This window comes from Esox lucius, chromosome 3 (genome assembly GCF_011004845.1).
Source record: "Esox lucius isolate fEsoLuc1 chromosome 3, fEsoLuc1.pri, whole genome shotgun sequence".
In the NCBI taxonomy this organism is placed as follows: Eukaryota; Metazoa; Chordata; class Actinopteri; order Esociformes; family Esocidae; genus Esox; species Esox lucius.
Window position 1 is genome coordinate 31,018,195 of NC_047571.1, and position 17,127 is coordinate 31,035,321.

General features: G+C 44.4%; 1 protein-coding gene across 1 annotated transcript in view; it reads right to left on the reverse strand.

The window, feature by feature from the left end:
* Positions 1-422: 422 nt before the first annotated feature.
* The window catches only part of LOC105025021 (vertebrate ancient opsin-like), a 41,064-nt gene continuing 24,359 nt past the window's right edge, over positions 423-17,127 (reverse strand). The window contains exons 3-4 of the mRNA XM_013131995.4: positions 9,885-10,118; positions 423-3,364 (exon numbers count right to left, since the gene is read on the reverse strand). Of these exons, the coding sequence (XP_012987449.2) occupies positions 3,020-3,364; positions 9,885-10,118 (579 nt within the window). The 3' untranslated portion in view covers positions 423-3,019. The remainder of the gene's footprint in view (positions 3,365-9,884; positions 10,119-17,127) is intronic.

Sequence of the window (17,127 nt, forward strand, 5' to 3'; positions counted from 1 at the left end):
CACATGAAATGGAGCTGAAGTTCAAAAAGGTGGTTTGAATTTCTCACACATCCTCTTCAACCGCAACAGATCTGTTCAATGGAAGGAGACACTGATCATTGGCCTTGTGGTTCGAGTTTCCGCCATCTTGACGTGGGGGGGGGGGGGGTGTTCACTACCTGGTCAAGTCATTCCAGTGGCTCTAAAGTTGGGGCCTCACACGTCTCTGCTTCCCCCACAGCATTAAGGAGATGGATTGGATGTGACGTCCTGGAACAGACCAGATCAGTTCGGGGATGTCTTTACATCGACCTGCCTGATGCTACGGCAACAGCAGACAGACCACGGCCTATGGGCTGCTGTAGTGCAGATACAGGCAACTTCATTATCGTACATCTGCATGATGCTTAACACTTTACAGTTACCCGACACTTGGTTTTTGCTTTCAACAGGACCACTTAACGCCAACGCTTCTTTACAGAATACGTCAGCCATAGAGAACACCTTGCCCATTGTTTTTAAAAGTCTTTATTAAACTGCAAGCTTAAAAAAACAAGTATGAAATTCCTCTTGCTTTGGTTTAAAATTATTGACATACTTCAGCTGCCCAGTCATTGTGGCCAGACAGTTACACACACACACACATACACACACCAGCGCGCCAATGCAAATTGATATCCCCAGAGAGAAGACATCACCCCAACAATAGTTACACTTATACAGGCATTGTAAGTCCTTTAGAGAACTGCTTTCACAACTACAAAGCCATCGTACTGTTAACAAAAAAAATGTAAACATCAACTTTTGTAAATTCAATATAAAAAAGAAAATTGCAAACAAGAACATTTCAAGAATATCCCATGTGGTATAGCCGGTTGAACATTTCGCAATGGCAGGGATGTAGGTTTGATTCCCAGTGGGGACCAGTAGGAAAGAAATACAGAAGAAAAACTGTGAATTTTCAGAATTGAACAAGAATGTGCTTCACTTAAAATTCCCAAAGTGTGCACACACTCATACATTATATCACATTCGCCAGAAGGCTTACTGCTGCACCAGAGTAAAGGTCAATTTTCACCAGATGCAATTAGCACAGCCCCCAAAGCTGTGGTCCAACATACACATGTGGAGAAAAGATTGTTAGACTCAAGGCCATAAAACAACTGATTTTATCACATGCATTACATGTCCTCTAATTTCACTTGACTATGATGTCATAAGAAGCCATGCACATAAACATTCCGCAGATTCAACGGTTCATGTACATTAAAATGTTGGACGTCAGACATACGCGATTGTTGTAGCATTACACTATTACACCACGATTTGTGACAATGCGCCCATAAAAAAAACACCAGTAAACCTGTTTATTTTAGCTACTTGGTGCTGGAATAACTGGAAAAATGCATAATGTGTATCGAGCAAATAACATTAGGACAACAACATTTTTTACGGATTGCAATGATAATGCAGCACATTTAGCACACAAGGCATTTGTGGAAAGACACGGGTGCCTTCATTTTCTATGAACCTTTAGTATAAGGCATGAGACAAATGTGATTAATTGATAGTTTCATGTCCTTGGGGAACTACATTGACTTTCAAACTGACCCATTAGCCAAACTATACAACATAGCTAGCAGTAGAAGTAGATACCTACAGCATTGCTAATTCAAAAATTATTACACTGTCATTTCCAGGTCATTCAAAAATGTCATAGCTTCTTCTTGATAAGTTTGTTCTGCATAGATTAGGCATGTGCTTTTTTTTGAAGTATTGTTGAATTGAATATCATTGTCATTTTGGGCTTAAGGCCAAGTATGTAGCTGTAGTGAAAAAAATAATCAGGTAAATATTGATTCCCAAATGAGATAATGGGCCGTGAACAACAAACATGCTGACATTAGCAATTATAATTCAGATCAATACAGTAAACAAACTTCTGTCTGGAAATACCTGGATCAGTGCTACAGTACTTGACCTATAAACAGAGTCAACTTGTAAGCAGAACTTCTGGGGAACTCCAGAGGTACTTGGTGCAGGGTAAAACTCAGTGGGTGGTACAGTTACCAAGAAAGCTTGACCACTGACCTAGATAATACGTGGCCTGATTTAAAACATGGGCCATGATGTTTTGCATGAAAAGGAACAGATGATTGTACATAGGCTTTGCAGTTTCAACGACACAGGATAGCTCTACTCAAGTCACTTAAGGATTACAGTGCTTGTAGAGAGACGATATAATATGAAACAACATGGGTGCATTTACACAAGCATCCCAATTCAGACATTTTCCCCACAAATTGTTATTTTTGCCAATCACAGATATACTTTGACAGATACATTATTGAAAATTATAAAGATCAAAACCGTGCGGCCAGACTCCAAGGCCAGAAATACTGACTGGTACTCTGCAATTGGGTATTGATTCTTACCTAAAACCCCAATTAGTGAAGTCTCTGGCCAAACAGACATTAAAAAGGCCAATAGTGCCCTGCCTGGATTTTCTTACCAGTGATGGGTTACTTGTAAACAAACAGCTGTTTTTAAAGTAATCTTGTTGGCGTATATTGGGAACCACATGACATGTGAAAGAGCTGCTAATTGCACGGGTTTGCATACTGTCTCTGAAGATGCTAATTCCTCTCTGCAATATGCTCTGCATACCTTGTCTCTAGCGCATTAGCAGTCTTGAAAAACACTTAAAACACCATACGTAGGTTTCCCCCAATCTATGACTGATCAGTAGAAAAATACTTCTCTTCATCTGTCTCGCCCTGTTTGTGCTGAGAAGGTACACTGACAGTGGAGTAAATCAAAGCATTACACTTCATGGAACTAATCTACAAAACATCAGCAAGAAAAAACCCAAACAGTGTTTCTCCCTGTTTTCATCAACCTTGGTCCATAGGCATATTTGTCATAGCGAACAACCACTGAATAAGCCAGCGTCGACGGAGGCAGATTGATGTCCTTCCTCCAGAGGCTCTGGCAGCTCCTGCCGACCAGTCCGGCGTGTCCGCTGAGCGTCGCAACACCGCTAAATCCACCTGGGGGGCCCTTCCTTCTCCCTTCCCCGTAATTGGTCCGTGAGGGTTGTGACCCCTGACGACCCCAGGCCTTCGCTGTTGTGGTGGGCCACTATTAACACCGCGTGGGGTTTGACCGTGTCACAGTCTGCGGGGGGGTCCACGTGGGTGCGCCCCTGCTGGGGGGCGACGCTGGTCGGCTGCCCGACGGAGGCCACGACGAACGTGAAGTTGTGGTCGGCGGTTCGGCGCATACCCCCGCGAACGGCTTTGGTCGGCACTTTGGAGGAGTTCCTGACGCTGGAACCCGGCTGGGGCTCTCGGCATTTCAGCAGGGCCTGGAAACACCTGTAGAACTGGCACACCAGCGCACAAACACACACACAGACACACATACAAACGCGCCCCCAGCATACAGACAGAAAGAAACAAGGTTATCGTGAGTAAATATGGACCTCATCCATCTCTTAATATGCACCATCTGTTTTATGTTACCAACCTCTGACTTATTTCATTACACATGTCATTGTTTCAATGTCTAGCGTGTTACTAAGTGTTGTCTTGCTGTCGACGTTACTTTTGTCACTGTAAATGAGAATTGGATCTCAGTCTTTCCAGAAAAAAAGCCTTTGCTCTCATTAAGACATAAACACCAGTGCTTGAAGTTGGCTAAACTACATTTTCACTTAGGGGTGTATTCACTTTTGTTGCCAGCAGTTTGGACATTGATGGCTGTGTGCTGAGTTATTTTGACAGCAAGGGGACAGCAAATTTACACTGTTATACAAGCTGTACACTCACTACTTTACATTGTAGCAAAGTGTCATTTCTTCAGTGTCACATGAAAAGATATAATAAATTATTTGCAAAAATGTGAGGGGTGTACTCACTTTTTTGAGATACTGTATATATATTTACTTAAATATAAATATATAACTCTGGTAATAAGACTCTAATTCATTATACTAATGCACCCTACTCCAAGTTGTCCCCTACCTCAACTCCACAAAGACCACTCTCAGATTCTCGCCATCCCATCCCTGCAAGAACAATCATCTACATTGAGCTCTCCTACTTCCTGCTGAGAAACAAGCTGATCTTTCTCACAAGGTGAAACTAAATCGCTCCCATGGCCCCTGATTCCACTCTCCCTTTCCGGTTGATAATTACGAGTAATTCAGAGCCGTCTGATTGGAGACCTCCTGAACCTGCTCCCTCTGCTTTAGCTATGCTGTCTCGCTTCGTATTTTCTCGCATTAAAGGGAGCCTGTAAGGTTTTGCAAATCACCCAAATGGCTTTAAGAGCTGAGCTAATTGCACTCTCAATCAGGAATGAGACAATAACTGCATATTCAATTGAATAAGTGCTGGCTGATGTGAGTCATTGGAAACCTGGACTTGCTCAACAGAAGTCAGCTTCAGTAAGTGGGCAGTAATGCCAGGTTTTTCTTTCAGTCTGGGCCCTGACCCCTACCATGCCATCGTGATGGGGCTCAGGGCACTGCGTGGTATTATGGGATGGAACGTAGCTCCATATAGAGTTCAAAACTCATAACACAACAAGCAAATCAGGTCACATTTGCAATGTGAACCGGCTACTGCCTTAATTAACCATGACAGTGAAGTTTGCACATCTGAAAAAAGCCTTTATTAAGAGCTTGGAAAGGTTATAGGTTTTTGTAGACAGACCCACACACACACACAGTGAATTATATAAAAAATAAAATAAAAAAAGTTCAGATCCAGTTTTGAAAACACAACATTGCAGTGAGGGTATCAGGTGTGTTTTTTATTCCAATCGTACACCCATACAGATACAGGGACAAAGGCATTTTGTACAGAAGCCCTATTACCCTGGCCGTAACTTCCCCTCCCTTGGGAAAACGTAGTGTACTTAGTATACAGACCATATTTCAGGTATACTTATAGTCTACTACATTTTCTCACGAGACGTAAAAACAAAAAAGGTGTTGCCCTATGGCGCCAATCGCCTCCTTGCTGGGGATCCACTGAGACGGCGGATGGAGACGCGGCCACACAGACCCGTCCACCTGGTGTTAAACTGCAGCACGTTGGTTGGGTTAACACACTATCCGCATCCCATAACAACTGGGCAGAAAACGGAGGTGTGCCGAACATCTGGTCCTGCTGAGCGTCTCCAGGTTCTTGTCAGCCGTCAAAAACAACTCTGCACTGGGGATGTGTGGACTGGTCGGACGGATTGAGACCTGGAGAAGGCAGCAGGAGGCACAGCTCATGTAGGGCTGCACAAAAGCCAGTCCAGGGTGAAGAGTGAGACATGAGAATTAGAAAGATTTTTGTCACGAACTTTGACTTCTGGTTGGATGAAAACATACAACCTGTATGAGGTGAAGACATAGAGAAATTTAACAATATTTCCACAGAGTTTAGAGCAGTGATGGTTTGTTCACAAATAAACAACTTTTTGGTGAATGTTGGGAAGTGAATCGCATTGATGAAAAGAGCCATTCATTTGTCTCCTTCATTTTCTTAGTTATTATTTTTTTTGCACAAACAGCTATTATTTGCAGATGAAGTACACAGTGATTTACTAAAGATTGCAAATTTTACACTGCAATACAATTTAGTTTGAAGCAGTGTTTAGACTGTTTCGAATTTCACCTTTTAACCAGCAAAGAGGACAAACAATGTACGGACCGTTACACACACATTTTTACTCACCATTTTCTTCGAGACGCCAACACATTAACATACTGGTCATTCTAGAAGAGTCGGGTAAGCCGCCAGAACGAATGTTTCAATACATTTACAATCACAGTACAGATGAAGAGAGCACTGCGAGTAAAGATAACGACGCAAACCTAGAGAAAAGTGGTGAGTACAGGACACTGCAGGAAGGGGATTGTGTTCCTGATCGACAGTGCTGATAATGGTTCTGATTCTCATTTACATTCAGCGTCCATACATTATGACAGCCGAACCGGAACCATGAGCTCCACCCCTCTCCCTGAGCAAGTCTATAGGCCACACATCCCCTCCCCTATTGAAACTCAAAAGACACGACCACCTGCAGAATTTAGATTTTTCTCAGTCAGAAACAATACTCCTCGTTATCTCACTCACAGCACTGTTTCATGACAGATCGTCACACAACTTCAATTGATTACCTCACAGCACTGTTTCATGACAGGTCGTCACACAACTTCAATGATTACCTCACAGCACTGTTTCATGACAGGTCGTCACACAACTTAAATGATTACCTCACAGCACTGTTTCATGCCCTGTGTACGCTGTCGTGTTTCAGGTAGGATGGAAATGTATATCCTGACTCTATGCGGTCTCTGAAGAGCCCACAGCACTTATTGGCTCATTCACCCCCCTCCGCCCCCCCGTAATTGTTCCCCAGGTCCTTTCTGTAAATGAGACTGTGTTCTCAGTCAATTTACCCGGGTAAAAAAACTAAATAATGTCATGGCCCACTAACACAGCATCCACCTGAACATTCATTAGGCCCTTAATAATGTCATGCTTTCCCATGCCTCTCCAGGGCAGCAGAGATGTGGCTTCGCGTATTTTCGTAATGACTACAGAGTCAGCTACTTTTCTTTTTTAACGCGCTTCAGCACTTGAATGAGTGAGGCATTCTACAGCTGTGCCTCGAATCCCTCCTGCCAACTATAATGTTGGGGGGTCCGGATCGCTGCATCTCACTGCCGCTGCGCCTTTGCAGACTGGGCTCCTGTTTTGTTGTCTGCACACCATGTCCGGGAGTGACACAGCAGGCAGCGCAGAAGGATTCAGACGCTGGTCTCACAATTATGCAGCTACACAGCTTACTAACAGTACTTTCACCAGTGCTCCATTCATGGCCCCAGTTTCACTGCCAGACCGCCTGCTAAAGCAACCAGCGTGACAGGAAGTTGAACTGCTTTAAGGACTATGCTTTGGACAGTCTTGATCTAAGTACCACCCAGGGACCCCCACCACCGTTACCACCCAGGGACCCCCCACCTTTTGTTAAAGAACTCGGTCGGCTGATCTAATATTACCTAGATTAATACACTGTGCATTAACGGGCCCGCACAAATTACAAAGATGTAAGCACCAGAGAGTTTATAGTTAAAGGCCAGAACTATGAATTCATTTACACCTCTAGTGGTAGCTGGGATCTTTGAAATTAAAAGCAACTTAATGGTGTAGTGTTTGTTTGATCAGTCCTGATCTTGCCCTCTGTTTTCGCATCCAATGGTCGTGTCCGCAATTCCCTGGACATCATCAGAGCCACTGCTATGCAGACGCTGGCTAAAGGTCCAGCCGTGCCACTAGTCTACCTTAATTCTGATTTTCATTTCTAACAAACCCCTCCTCTGCGACAAGGGAAATCAAAAGTACTGGGAAAATTGTACTCACCATTAGCGGAGTGTACAGGGCAATTACTGTACACGTCTCAGTTGATGCCTGTTACCACAGTCCTTCAGCGGGGGTTGGGGGGGCAGGGGCAGGGGCAGGCATGTCGTTACTTGTATCTGTACAGCATTTTTAGTCTTCAACTCGCCTCAACTCACAGTTTCCATAGTAACGGGCTGGGAGGAATTGAAGACTGAAAATGACATACAGGAGGATGTCCTTGTCTCCGACGAGTGGCCTCAAAATGTCCTGAAATGTGGGCCGCTGGTGGCATACGATTGACAGTGGCAGGATGGGCCATCGCAGCATCTGACTGTATCCCCTTAAACAGCAGTTCACAGTACCTAAATATGTCTTGGACTGATGTCGAACTTGTGAACAACAAGTACATCCACAGAGAACAGGGAGGGTATCCAACACCACTGTTTCAGTGTTGAGTAAGTGTGGCTTAATACCCAAATAATACAGAGAATTCTGGACTGAGGCCAGGATCCAGACCTCAAGACTCTTCCGGGCAGCTCACTTCCTGACAGACTTCTCCCAGAAACCTGGGATTGGAATGGCCAATTATCTTTTTTATCGGTCGTCTCCGTACATTTACAAAACATTTTAATAATTTAGCAGGGGGGACTTTCAGATTGTACAATAATCTTGAACAACCACAAAGTCAGTTAGACCTGGGGGCATCTTACGCTCTGACCTGGGGGCATCTTTCAGTCATTTTGCGGATTATATTATTGCCAGAACAAGTTGCCTTCAAGGGGTACATGATAAGACCACAGTTACATAAGGCAATGATTAGTTCAGTAAATACTTGAAGATATGCTGAGAAACACGAAATAGCTTATAAAGTTTCATAATTAGGAAAAACTTTTTTAGTGGGTTTTGAAAATAAAAAAATTCATCAGGCAGTGACATCTTCCCTTAAGGACAAGACAACATGCGCTTGTTGACTAAACAACGTTTGAACAACACAAACTTGTCCAATCACAACTCCTGACAAGCTAGTGCCCGATAGACATTTGTTCTGTCGTTCTGCCTTGGCAATCCACCATATTCCATAAGATAAATAGCTTTTCAGATTTTAACACACCGAAAACCCACTGACAGCGCCATTCTCACATGTTTTTCAGATGCTTCAGACAAAAAAAATATCTGTGAAAAAAGATTTGATTAATAGTAGTCTGAATTTATGGCACCATGATCCAGTTCTTGAGGATTAGCTGTTTAACATAATGAATAACCCTGTAAAGCACATAGAGGTATTGTCATGCCGAGGCTATTAATAACAGGGAATGGCAAAGGGTCATATTCCCTGAGGGACATTGGGATGTTTCCACCTGCAGTGAAAACGCCTCTCATTTTAAATATCTTAGCAATGGAAACGCTGTTCTCTTCTTTGGCCTTTCTGTTATCCAACTCACACAAAAAAGGCATTGATATGGATATACCTGCCTGCTCTATTCTCATTTTTTTTTTACTTTTGATCCTGATTTGTGTTTGGAGGCAAGTAAAAACCTTTTGATGGAATAATTCCACAGACTGACGGGGCGTGATCAGTCCAAAGAGAATGCAGTTAACAATACAACAGAACAGGGAGCAGAGGTGCAAATTCCAGAGGCCCTCGCCTGATGTACCAGAGGCCCCTCGCCTGATGTACCAGGCTCCTCCTACGACCGGGTCCAACTCCACAGGGTTCCCGTGCTGGAGCCAAAACGCTGATAGACCCCTGCACACCGTGGGCATGCCGACTGTGCCGGGACATTAAACCGCTCAGTTTACCGTCATGGTTTACCTTCACTGTGCACAGTAAGACCAGCTGATTATCTGAATCACTAAGAGACTAATAAGGGAACAAATAGGACTTATTTGATAGCATGAAAATGAAGCCAAAGTGATCCCAAAAAATAAATAAAAGTGTACACTAGTGTCCAATTAATCATTCTCGCATAGGATCTAAAGAACCTCCTCTTTTTGTGTTGACTGTCTTGGATACACTGTTTTCTCAGAAGCTTTAATGCTTAGATGAATGATTGAACAAAGTAGACAAAATGCCTCAGTAGATTTGGCCTGAAAAATAATTGGAGAGGACATAAATGTAACCTTTTGTGTAGTGGTCAGATGCTTTAAACACTAGGCAACTAGGCTTCATGATCAGGGAACAAAGTTGAGTCAGACGCCAGCTCTGGAACAGATTAAGTACACTGAATGGTTGTGGGGGTTCCTCTCAATTTAGTTTTCCTTCATGGACAATTGTCACCACAATTTTGAAGATGCATAAGAACTTGGGCAAATGCAACATCATGACAGTCTTGCAGGGGGCCCTGAAGTATGGTGATCCAGCTACACCAAAGTAGTACTGGGTAGCAAAACATTTCACAGATTCTCTCAGAAATGTTTAAGGAATCCCCCAATCAGGATTTCAAGAAAACCGGGGAAATGTGACTGTTGCAATAAGCCACTTGCTACAAATGTCTTTCTCACCTGCTTGTTCATGAAGATGTAAATGATGGGGTTGACGACCGTGCTGACCTTGGCCATGACCGCGGGCACAATGCTGGCCACGGGGGTGACCAGGCCGGGGCGCCCGAAGGTGGCCAGCAAGGCCATAACGCCGTAGGGCAACCAGCAAATCAGGTACACCAGGACCATCACGACCACCATGAAGAGAACACGCTGCTCCCTCTTCCGGCTCATAGCCGTGTTGATGCCACTGACCTGGGGATGGAAGAAGAAGGGGAGGAGAAGCAGGGGAGGAGTTCATGAAATAAATATTAAGTCGGCGAGAGAAAAAGAGATGAGTAACGGGTAATAGAGACATGCTAAAAGCTGCAACAAAATGGGGCCCTTCACGCATTGGTAACAACATCCCATCAAATGCCTGGAATAATCATTCTTAAGAAGTATGAGGGTGAGATAGAACCCAAAAGGTCGCTCGAATACACAATTAATAGCTAAATAAAAGCTTAGTCTACTAAACTGAAGTAGTTATTGGTAGCAAATATCTTTTCAGACAACATGCAGTAAGGAGCTCTGCTGTTGCACTGGGTTGTTAGTTACTACCTAGCCTGTATGCTGTCCCCGTAGACCCACCTATAAAACCTTTGGGTTCCATGTAGAATCCTCTGTAGAAAGGATTCAACATGGAACCAAATAAGGTTTCTGTGACGGTAATTTTATCGATCAGAACTCTTTTAGAAGGAAGTACAGAGACGAAATACTCTCGGCACAAAGTAACAGTTCATTTATTATTTGCAAATAAGAGAGACGCGTCAAACGCTTACATACATAATCATCCGAGGAGTAACATTTCCATAACAGTTTCAAATAAAACCAAACAGTGTTCTTTAAAAAGGGCTCTCCTATGAGGAACCCTTTCGGAACCTTTCTCTGTCTGGCTGCCAATGTGAGCAGGGAGGATATGATTGCTTACTTAAATATGTTATATAATTGTATTGCACAACTTTAAAACATGTTAATAACATAATGTGAATACATTGGACAATAAACACTGCAGTAACGACCTCAACCAAATACACACATTTCATCAAAAACTGAATAAATATAACAATAAAAGGATGAAATCAAAACAGTAATCACTCTGCACTAGAGAGACAAGGTAACATGGATCATTGTAAGAGGCCATAGCCGACCTCCGTTCCTGACAAATAAACACATATGGCATTGTCTGTTTAGCTACTGGTGTGTGACAGCGGTCCTCGTTTCTTTTTTTTTTTTAACAAAACAATGTCAGAATCTCCACATTTCTATCTGAAGCCACAGAAAGACCGAAAGACCGAAAGACCGAAAGACCAAAAGACCAAAAGACCGAAAGACCGAAAGACTTTGGGGCGAAACGTCAACCGTGTTTTCACAGGTGGATCCTTAAAGAGGTGCGAAAGAGTGTGGAGAGCGAGCCAGAACCAAACCCACAGTGAATACTGGAACAGCAGTAGGCCAGAACCAAACCCACAGTGAATACTGGAACAGCAGTAGGCCAGAACCAAAACCACAGTGAATACTGGAACAGCAGTAGGCCAGAACCAAACCCACAGTGAATACTGGAACAGCAGTAGGCCAGAACCAAAACCACAGTGAATACTGGAACAGCAGTAGGCCAGAACCAAAACCACAGTGAATACTGGAACAGCAGTAGGCCAGAACCAAACCCACAGTGAATACTGGAACAGCAGTAGGCCAGAACCAAACCCACAGTGAATACTGGAACAGCAGTAGCCAAGAACCAAAACCACAGTGAATACTGGAACAGCAGTAGGCCAGAACCAAACCCACAGTGAATACTGGAACAGCAGTAGGCCAGAACCAAAACCACCGTGAATGCTGCAACAGAAGTAAGCCAGAACCAAACCCATTCTGCAGCCGTACACGTTCATCGACCGCTACATCACCCTGGGCTACGCGGCTGAAATCTGAGGAAACCGCTCACACACGCATACAATAAACACACACTCAGACATATCTAATACAGAGATAACCTGCCAGGCTTCTTGTTCTGCACAAACACGAGTTTCCCCAGGGCCGCACATCATCCCGTCACTCATATTGCCTGTGAAAAAAAACACACTTGGGCAGAAACCTAGATTTAAAAGCCTACAGTGCTTAGGGAATCGCAAGAGTTCCTCCCTCCCAAACAACAACGGAAACCACTTATTGAACAAAAAAATTTGCAGGTTTTAGCCGTCAATCACCATTCTGGCGGAGAGATTCACTTGATGTCTCTCTCCCCTTGTTTTACCACAAAGAGTTTAGTGATTATTTAAAACGTGTTGCAGCTCTTTTTCAGCTCCGCTCTGTAATGTGGGTTAATGTCTGTGGGAGAACAAGCTACTCACCAGGGACTGCTATCACACTCCAGATTTCTTAATCAATTACTAATGAACAATCAATTACTACTGATCTCATTATTTTGTTTACAGTGGGAATTTTGAAGAAATTGGACTATCGACTAAAGTTTGCACTGCTTGGGACTGTCCACTACCATTCAAAGGTTTGGGGTCACCTAGTAAATTCTTTGTTTTCCATGAAAACATAAATGACATGAGTTTCAATTGGAAATATAGCAAAATGAATAGGAAATATAGTCATTGGCAAGGTTAGAAATAATGATTTTTAATTGAAATAATAATTGTGTCCTTCAAACTTTGCTTTCATCGCAGAATCCTCCATGGGCAGCAATTACAGCCTGGCAGCCCTTTGTCATTCTAGTTGGCAATTTGTTGAGGATCTCTAACGCAATTTCATCCCATGCTTCCTGAAGCACCTCCCGCAAGTTTGATTAGCTTGATGGGCATGTAGATAATTCCATAACTAATCAGCAGTTTCCAGCTACAACGATCATTAACAACATTAACAACTTCTACACTGTATTTCTGATCAATATGATGTCATTTTAATGTGCTTTTATTTCGAAAATGTAAAAACCCCAAACAATATTGTTCAGGTTTCTGCATTACAAACAACTTTCAGCAGCTCTGCCTCGGGGTAGGGGCCGATTTAGCCAAAGGCTGAGATACAACAGCCGTTAAACAGTGTCCTCGTGGGATTGCACCTCCTAACATCTTTGCACTCAGCTAGAAACGATTATCCCATGTGCTCAAAGGGGAGCAAAACATATTTTGGAACCCGGTCTATGTGACTAAACATCTCTGACTTGGTGTTATCGGGCCATCTGTCGATGTGAGCTGCAGTCTCACTCAGAAAGAGTGGGGTAAAGGAAGAGTGGGGTAGAGGAAGAGTGGGGTAAAGGAAGAGTGGGGTAGAGGAAGAGTGGGGTAAAGGAAGAGTGGGGTAGAGGAAGAGTGGGGTAAAGGAAGAGTGGGGTAGAGGAAGAGTGGGGTAAAGGAAGAGTGGGGTAAAGGAAGCGTGGGGTAGAAGAAGAGTGGGGTAGAGGAAGAGTGGGGTAGAGGAAGAGTGGGTTAAAGGAAGAGTGGGGTAGAGGAAGAGTGGGGTAAAGGAAGAGTGCAAGATAGGTCAAATGTTTAAACTGCTGGATGATGGAGGACAATTAGACCATGCAACAAAATACTGTTAGCACATGTGAAACGAGAGGACCAATAGCCCATGTGAAACAAGATGGAGGACAATTAGACCATGTGAAACAAGATGGAGGACAAATAGACCATGTGAAACAAGATGGAGGACAATTAGACCATATAAAACAAGATGGAGGACAAATAGACCATGTGAAACAAGGTAGAGGACAAATAGACCATGTGAAACAAGGTAGAGGACAATTAGACCATGTGAAACAAGATGGAGGACAATTAGACCATGTGAAACAAGATGGAGGACAATTAGACCATGTGAAACAAGATGGAGGACAATTAGACCATGAAACAAAATACCATTAGCCCATGTGAAACAAAGGAGGACCAATAGTCCACATGAAACAAAATGGAGGGTCATTAGCCAAAGTGATGAAATGGCAACAAAATAAGATGTAGGACCAATGGCCCATGTGTAATAGATGAATGACCATTAGCCAATGTAAAACAAGGTGGATGTCCATTAGGCCCATTAAAACAATTAGCCCATTCTGAAAAAAGATGGACCATTAGCCAAACTGACGGAAATACTTTGTAGATATTTACCAGTTCCTGTAAACACTACCACACAGCAGAAATATCATATTCAGTACCAGGGGTCTGGTTTTCCCATTTGACCCCAAGCGGATGTCTCCAAGCAAACACTTCAACCAGGTAGAGAAGTACTGTCAATGCCAACAGACACGTAAAACATAATACAGGCGCTGTTTGTTTGTGCCGTGTGTGCCAAGTAGAAGGGCTCCGTCTCACTGTTGTCGACACTAATTGAATTAAACTAGATAATTTGCACGTGTTCAACAAGTGATCCTGGTCACAAAAAGCTCTGAAAGCGGGTGGTCTTCAGTGTCGCATTGACAGTTGTAATTTGAATGTCAGTGGGTGACCAAGGCTGTTCATTTTAATAACAGCATGTTGTCCCATGTTAAAGTAACTGCCCATTGTTCCCAGATTTATTTGCGACACGACATATAATTGCTGGAGTGAAATGTTTTTCCTTTTTTTTTGTGTTGGAATGGTGCGTACATTACCCATCAACAGTATAGTGGTCATTAAAAACTGTCACGTGAGTAGAACCCTGACTGGCAAGCTCAGTCAACCATAGACCAGTCACTGGTCAGCTTATCCCTCAATGTTTGAGATGAAGTTTTTGAAGTGCTGTTTCTCTAACTCATGATTTTGCCTCCAACGTGAGCGTGGGTCAAGTCAAAACCATTATTCAGGAACAAATGATTTTCACAGGGCATACCATTGCAGACACTCAGTGGCCCTGAACGATTTATATCCAAACACATTTTTATTTAAATGCATAGTCAATCTAAAATTAAACTTGAGTGGAATCCCCCTGACCTTTGGTTGTGTCTGAAGGCCCATGGTGTCATATTTCACTATGAGACAAACTTTACTTCAGTCCCAGTCTGGAGGAGTGTGATGGTGTTGCATCAGGTGACCTGGCCTCCCCAATCATCCGAACGCAAACCAATTGAGATGTTTTTTGGTTATTGCACAATTCCACATTGTGCAATAACCGCTATTATGTAGTTCTGATTTCTTCACTACTATTCTACAATGCGGAAAATATTAAAACAAAAGAAATACCCTTGATTGAGTGTGCACAAACATTTGACTGAGTTTGACAGGCCATTTACATGGGGTTGTAACAATGCATCGATGACACAAAGGACATGCTCCTACTGATTGGACAACCTGAATGGATTCGTCAACCACGATGGACTCTGGGCCTGGTGGTGAACAGACTCTGGGCCTGTCGGTAAATGGACTCTGGGCCTGGCGGTGAACGGACTCTGGGCCTGGCGGTGAACGGACTCTGGGCCTGGCAGTGAACAGACTCTGGGCCTGGCGGTGAACAGACTCTGGGCCTGGCGGTGAACAGACTCTGGGCCTGGCGGTGAACAGACTCCGGGCCTGGCGGTGAACAGACTCTGGGCCTGGTGGTGAATGGACTCTGGGCCTGGCAGTGAATAGACTCTGGGCCTGACGGTGAACAGACTCTGGGCCTGACGGTGAACAGACTCTGGGCCTGACGGTGAACAGACTCTGGGCCTGGCGGTGAACAGACTCTGGGCCTGGTGGTGAATGGACTCTGGGCCTGGCAGTGAATAGACTCTGGGCCTGACGGTGAACAGACTCTGGGCCTGACGGTGAACAGACTCTGGGCCTGACGGTGAACAGACTCTGGGCCTGACGGTGAACAGACTCTTGGCCTGACGGTGAACAGACTCTGGGCCTGGCGGTGAACAGACTCTGGGCCTGGTGGTGAATGGACTCTGGGCCTGGCAGTGAACAGACTCTGGGCCTGACGGTGAACAGACTCTGGGCCTGACGGTGAACAGACTCTGGGCCTGACGGTGAACAGACTCTGGGCCTGACGGTGAACAGACTCTGGGCCTGGCGGTGAACAGACTCTGGGCCTGGTGGTGAACAGACTCTGGGCCTGTCATTGAACAGACTCTGAGCCTGGCGGTGAACAGACTCTGGGCCTGGTGGTGAACAGACTCTGGGCCTGGCGGTGAACAGACTCTGGGCCTGGTGGTGAACAGACTCTGGGCCTGTCATTGAACAGACTCTGAGCCTGGCGGTGAACAGACTCTGGGCCTGGCGGTGAACAGACTCTGGGCCTGACGGTGAACAGACTCTGGGCCTGACGGTGAACAGACTCTGGGCCTGACGGTGAACAGACTCTGGGCCTGACGGTGAACAGACTCCGGGCCTGGCGGTGAACAGACTCTGGGCCTGGTGGTGAATGGACTCTGGGCCTGGCAGTGAATAGACTCTGGGCCTGACGGTGAACAGACTCTGGGCCTGACGGTGAACAGACTCTGGGCCTGGCGGTGAACAGACTCCGGGCCTGGCGGTGAATATAACCCAGACGATGGAGCGAGTGATATTTGCCTGAGATTTGTGTCGCCAGTTCACCAGCCTTGGAGGGGGTGGGACTCTGTCACCGGGCAGTGAAGCGAGAGCAAATCAACTGTACAGTTTGCCAAGGAAAGACAAACAGGCCTCCTCCACCTTTGGGGACATTGCTGCACGCCTTGCTAAACAACTGACAAACCGGTCACCCGTACTGCTGGATGGCTTCTGGTTGTGCCCCCCCAAAAATGTGGCAATTCTTTTATACTGCTAAGAAGTAAAGTTGATATGAAATAAGTCATACGTATTTTGGCATACTTAAATACTACTGAAATACTTGAAATGTGTTGAAAATAAGTGTGAATACAAACATACACATACACGCACACACAAACACATTTCAAAGATCCACTTGAGCGGACGCATCGATTACAATGTGGGTACAATCAGAACGTGGATAAGAATCGGACAAGATGCATTTTAACATCTTAAATGAAAGCAAGAACTTGCGGTAGAATGTTCAGGGATCAATACTCCTTGTAGAATGGTCTACGGACAGATGAAACCAAAGTAGACGTTTTTGGATGCCATAGGCTGCGTTGTGTTTGGTGAAAACCCTGCATTCCACAGTGAGAACTACGTACTGATGGTCAGGAATGGTGGCGAGTGTGATTCAAGGGACACTTTGCGGTGGACCTGGAAGACGTGGCACCATTGAAGGAACCATACGTTTTGCTCTGCTGGAGAATTCTAAAGTAGAATATGTCAAACAATCTGTGAGTGGGATGAAG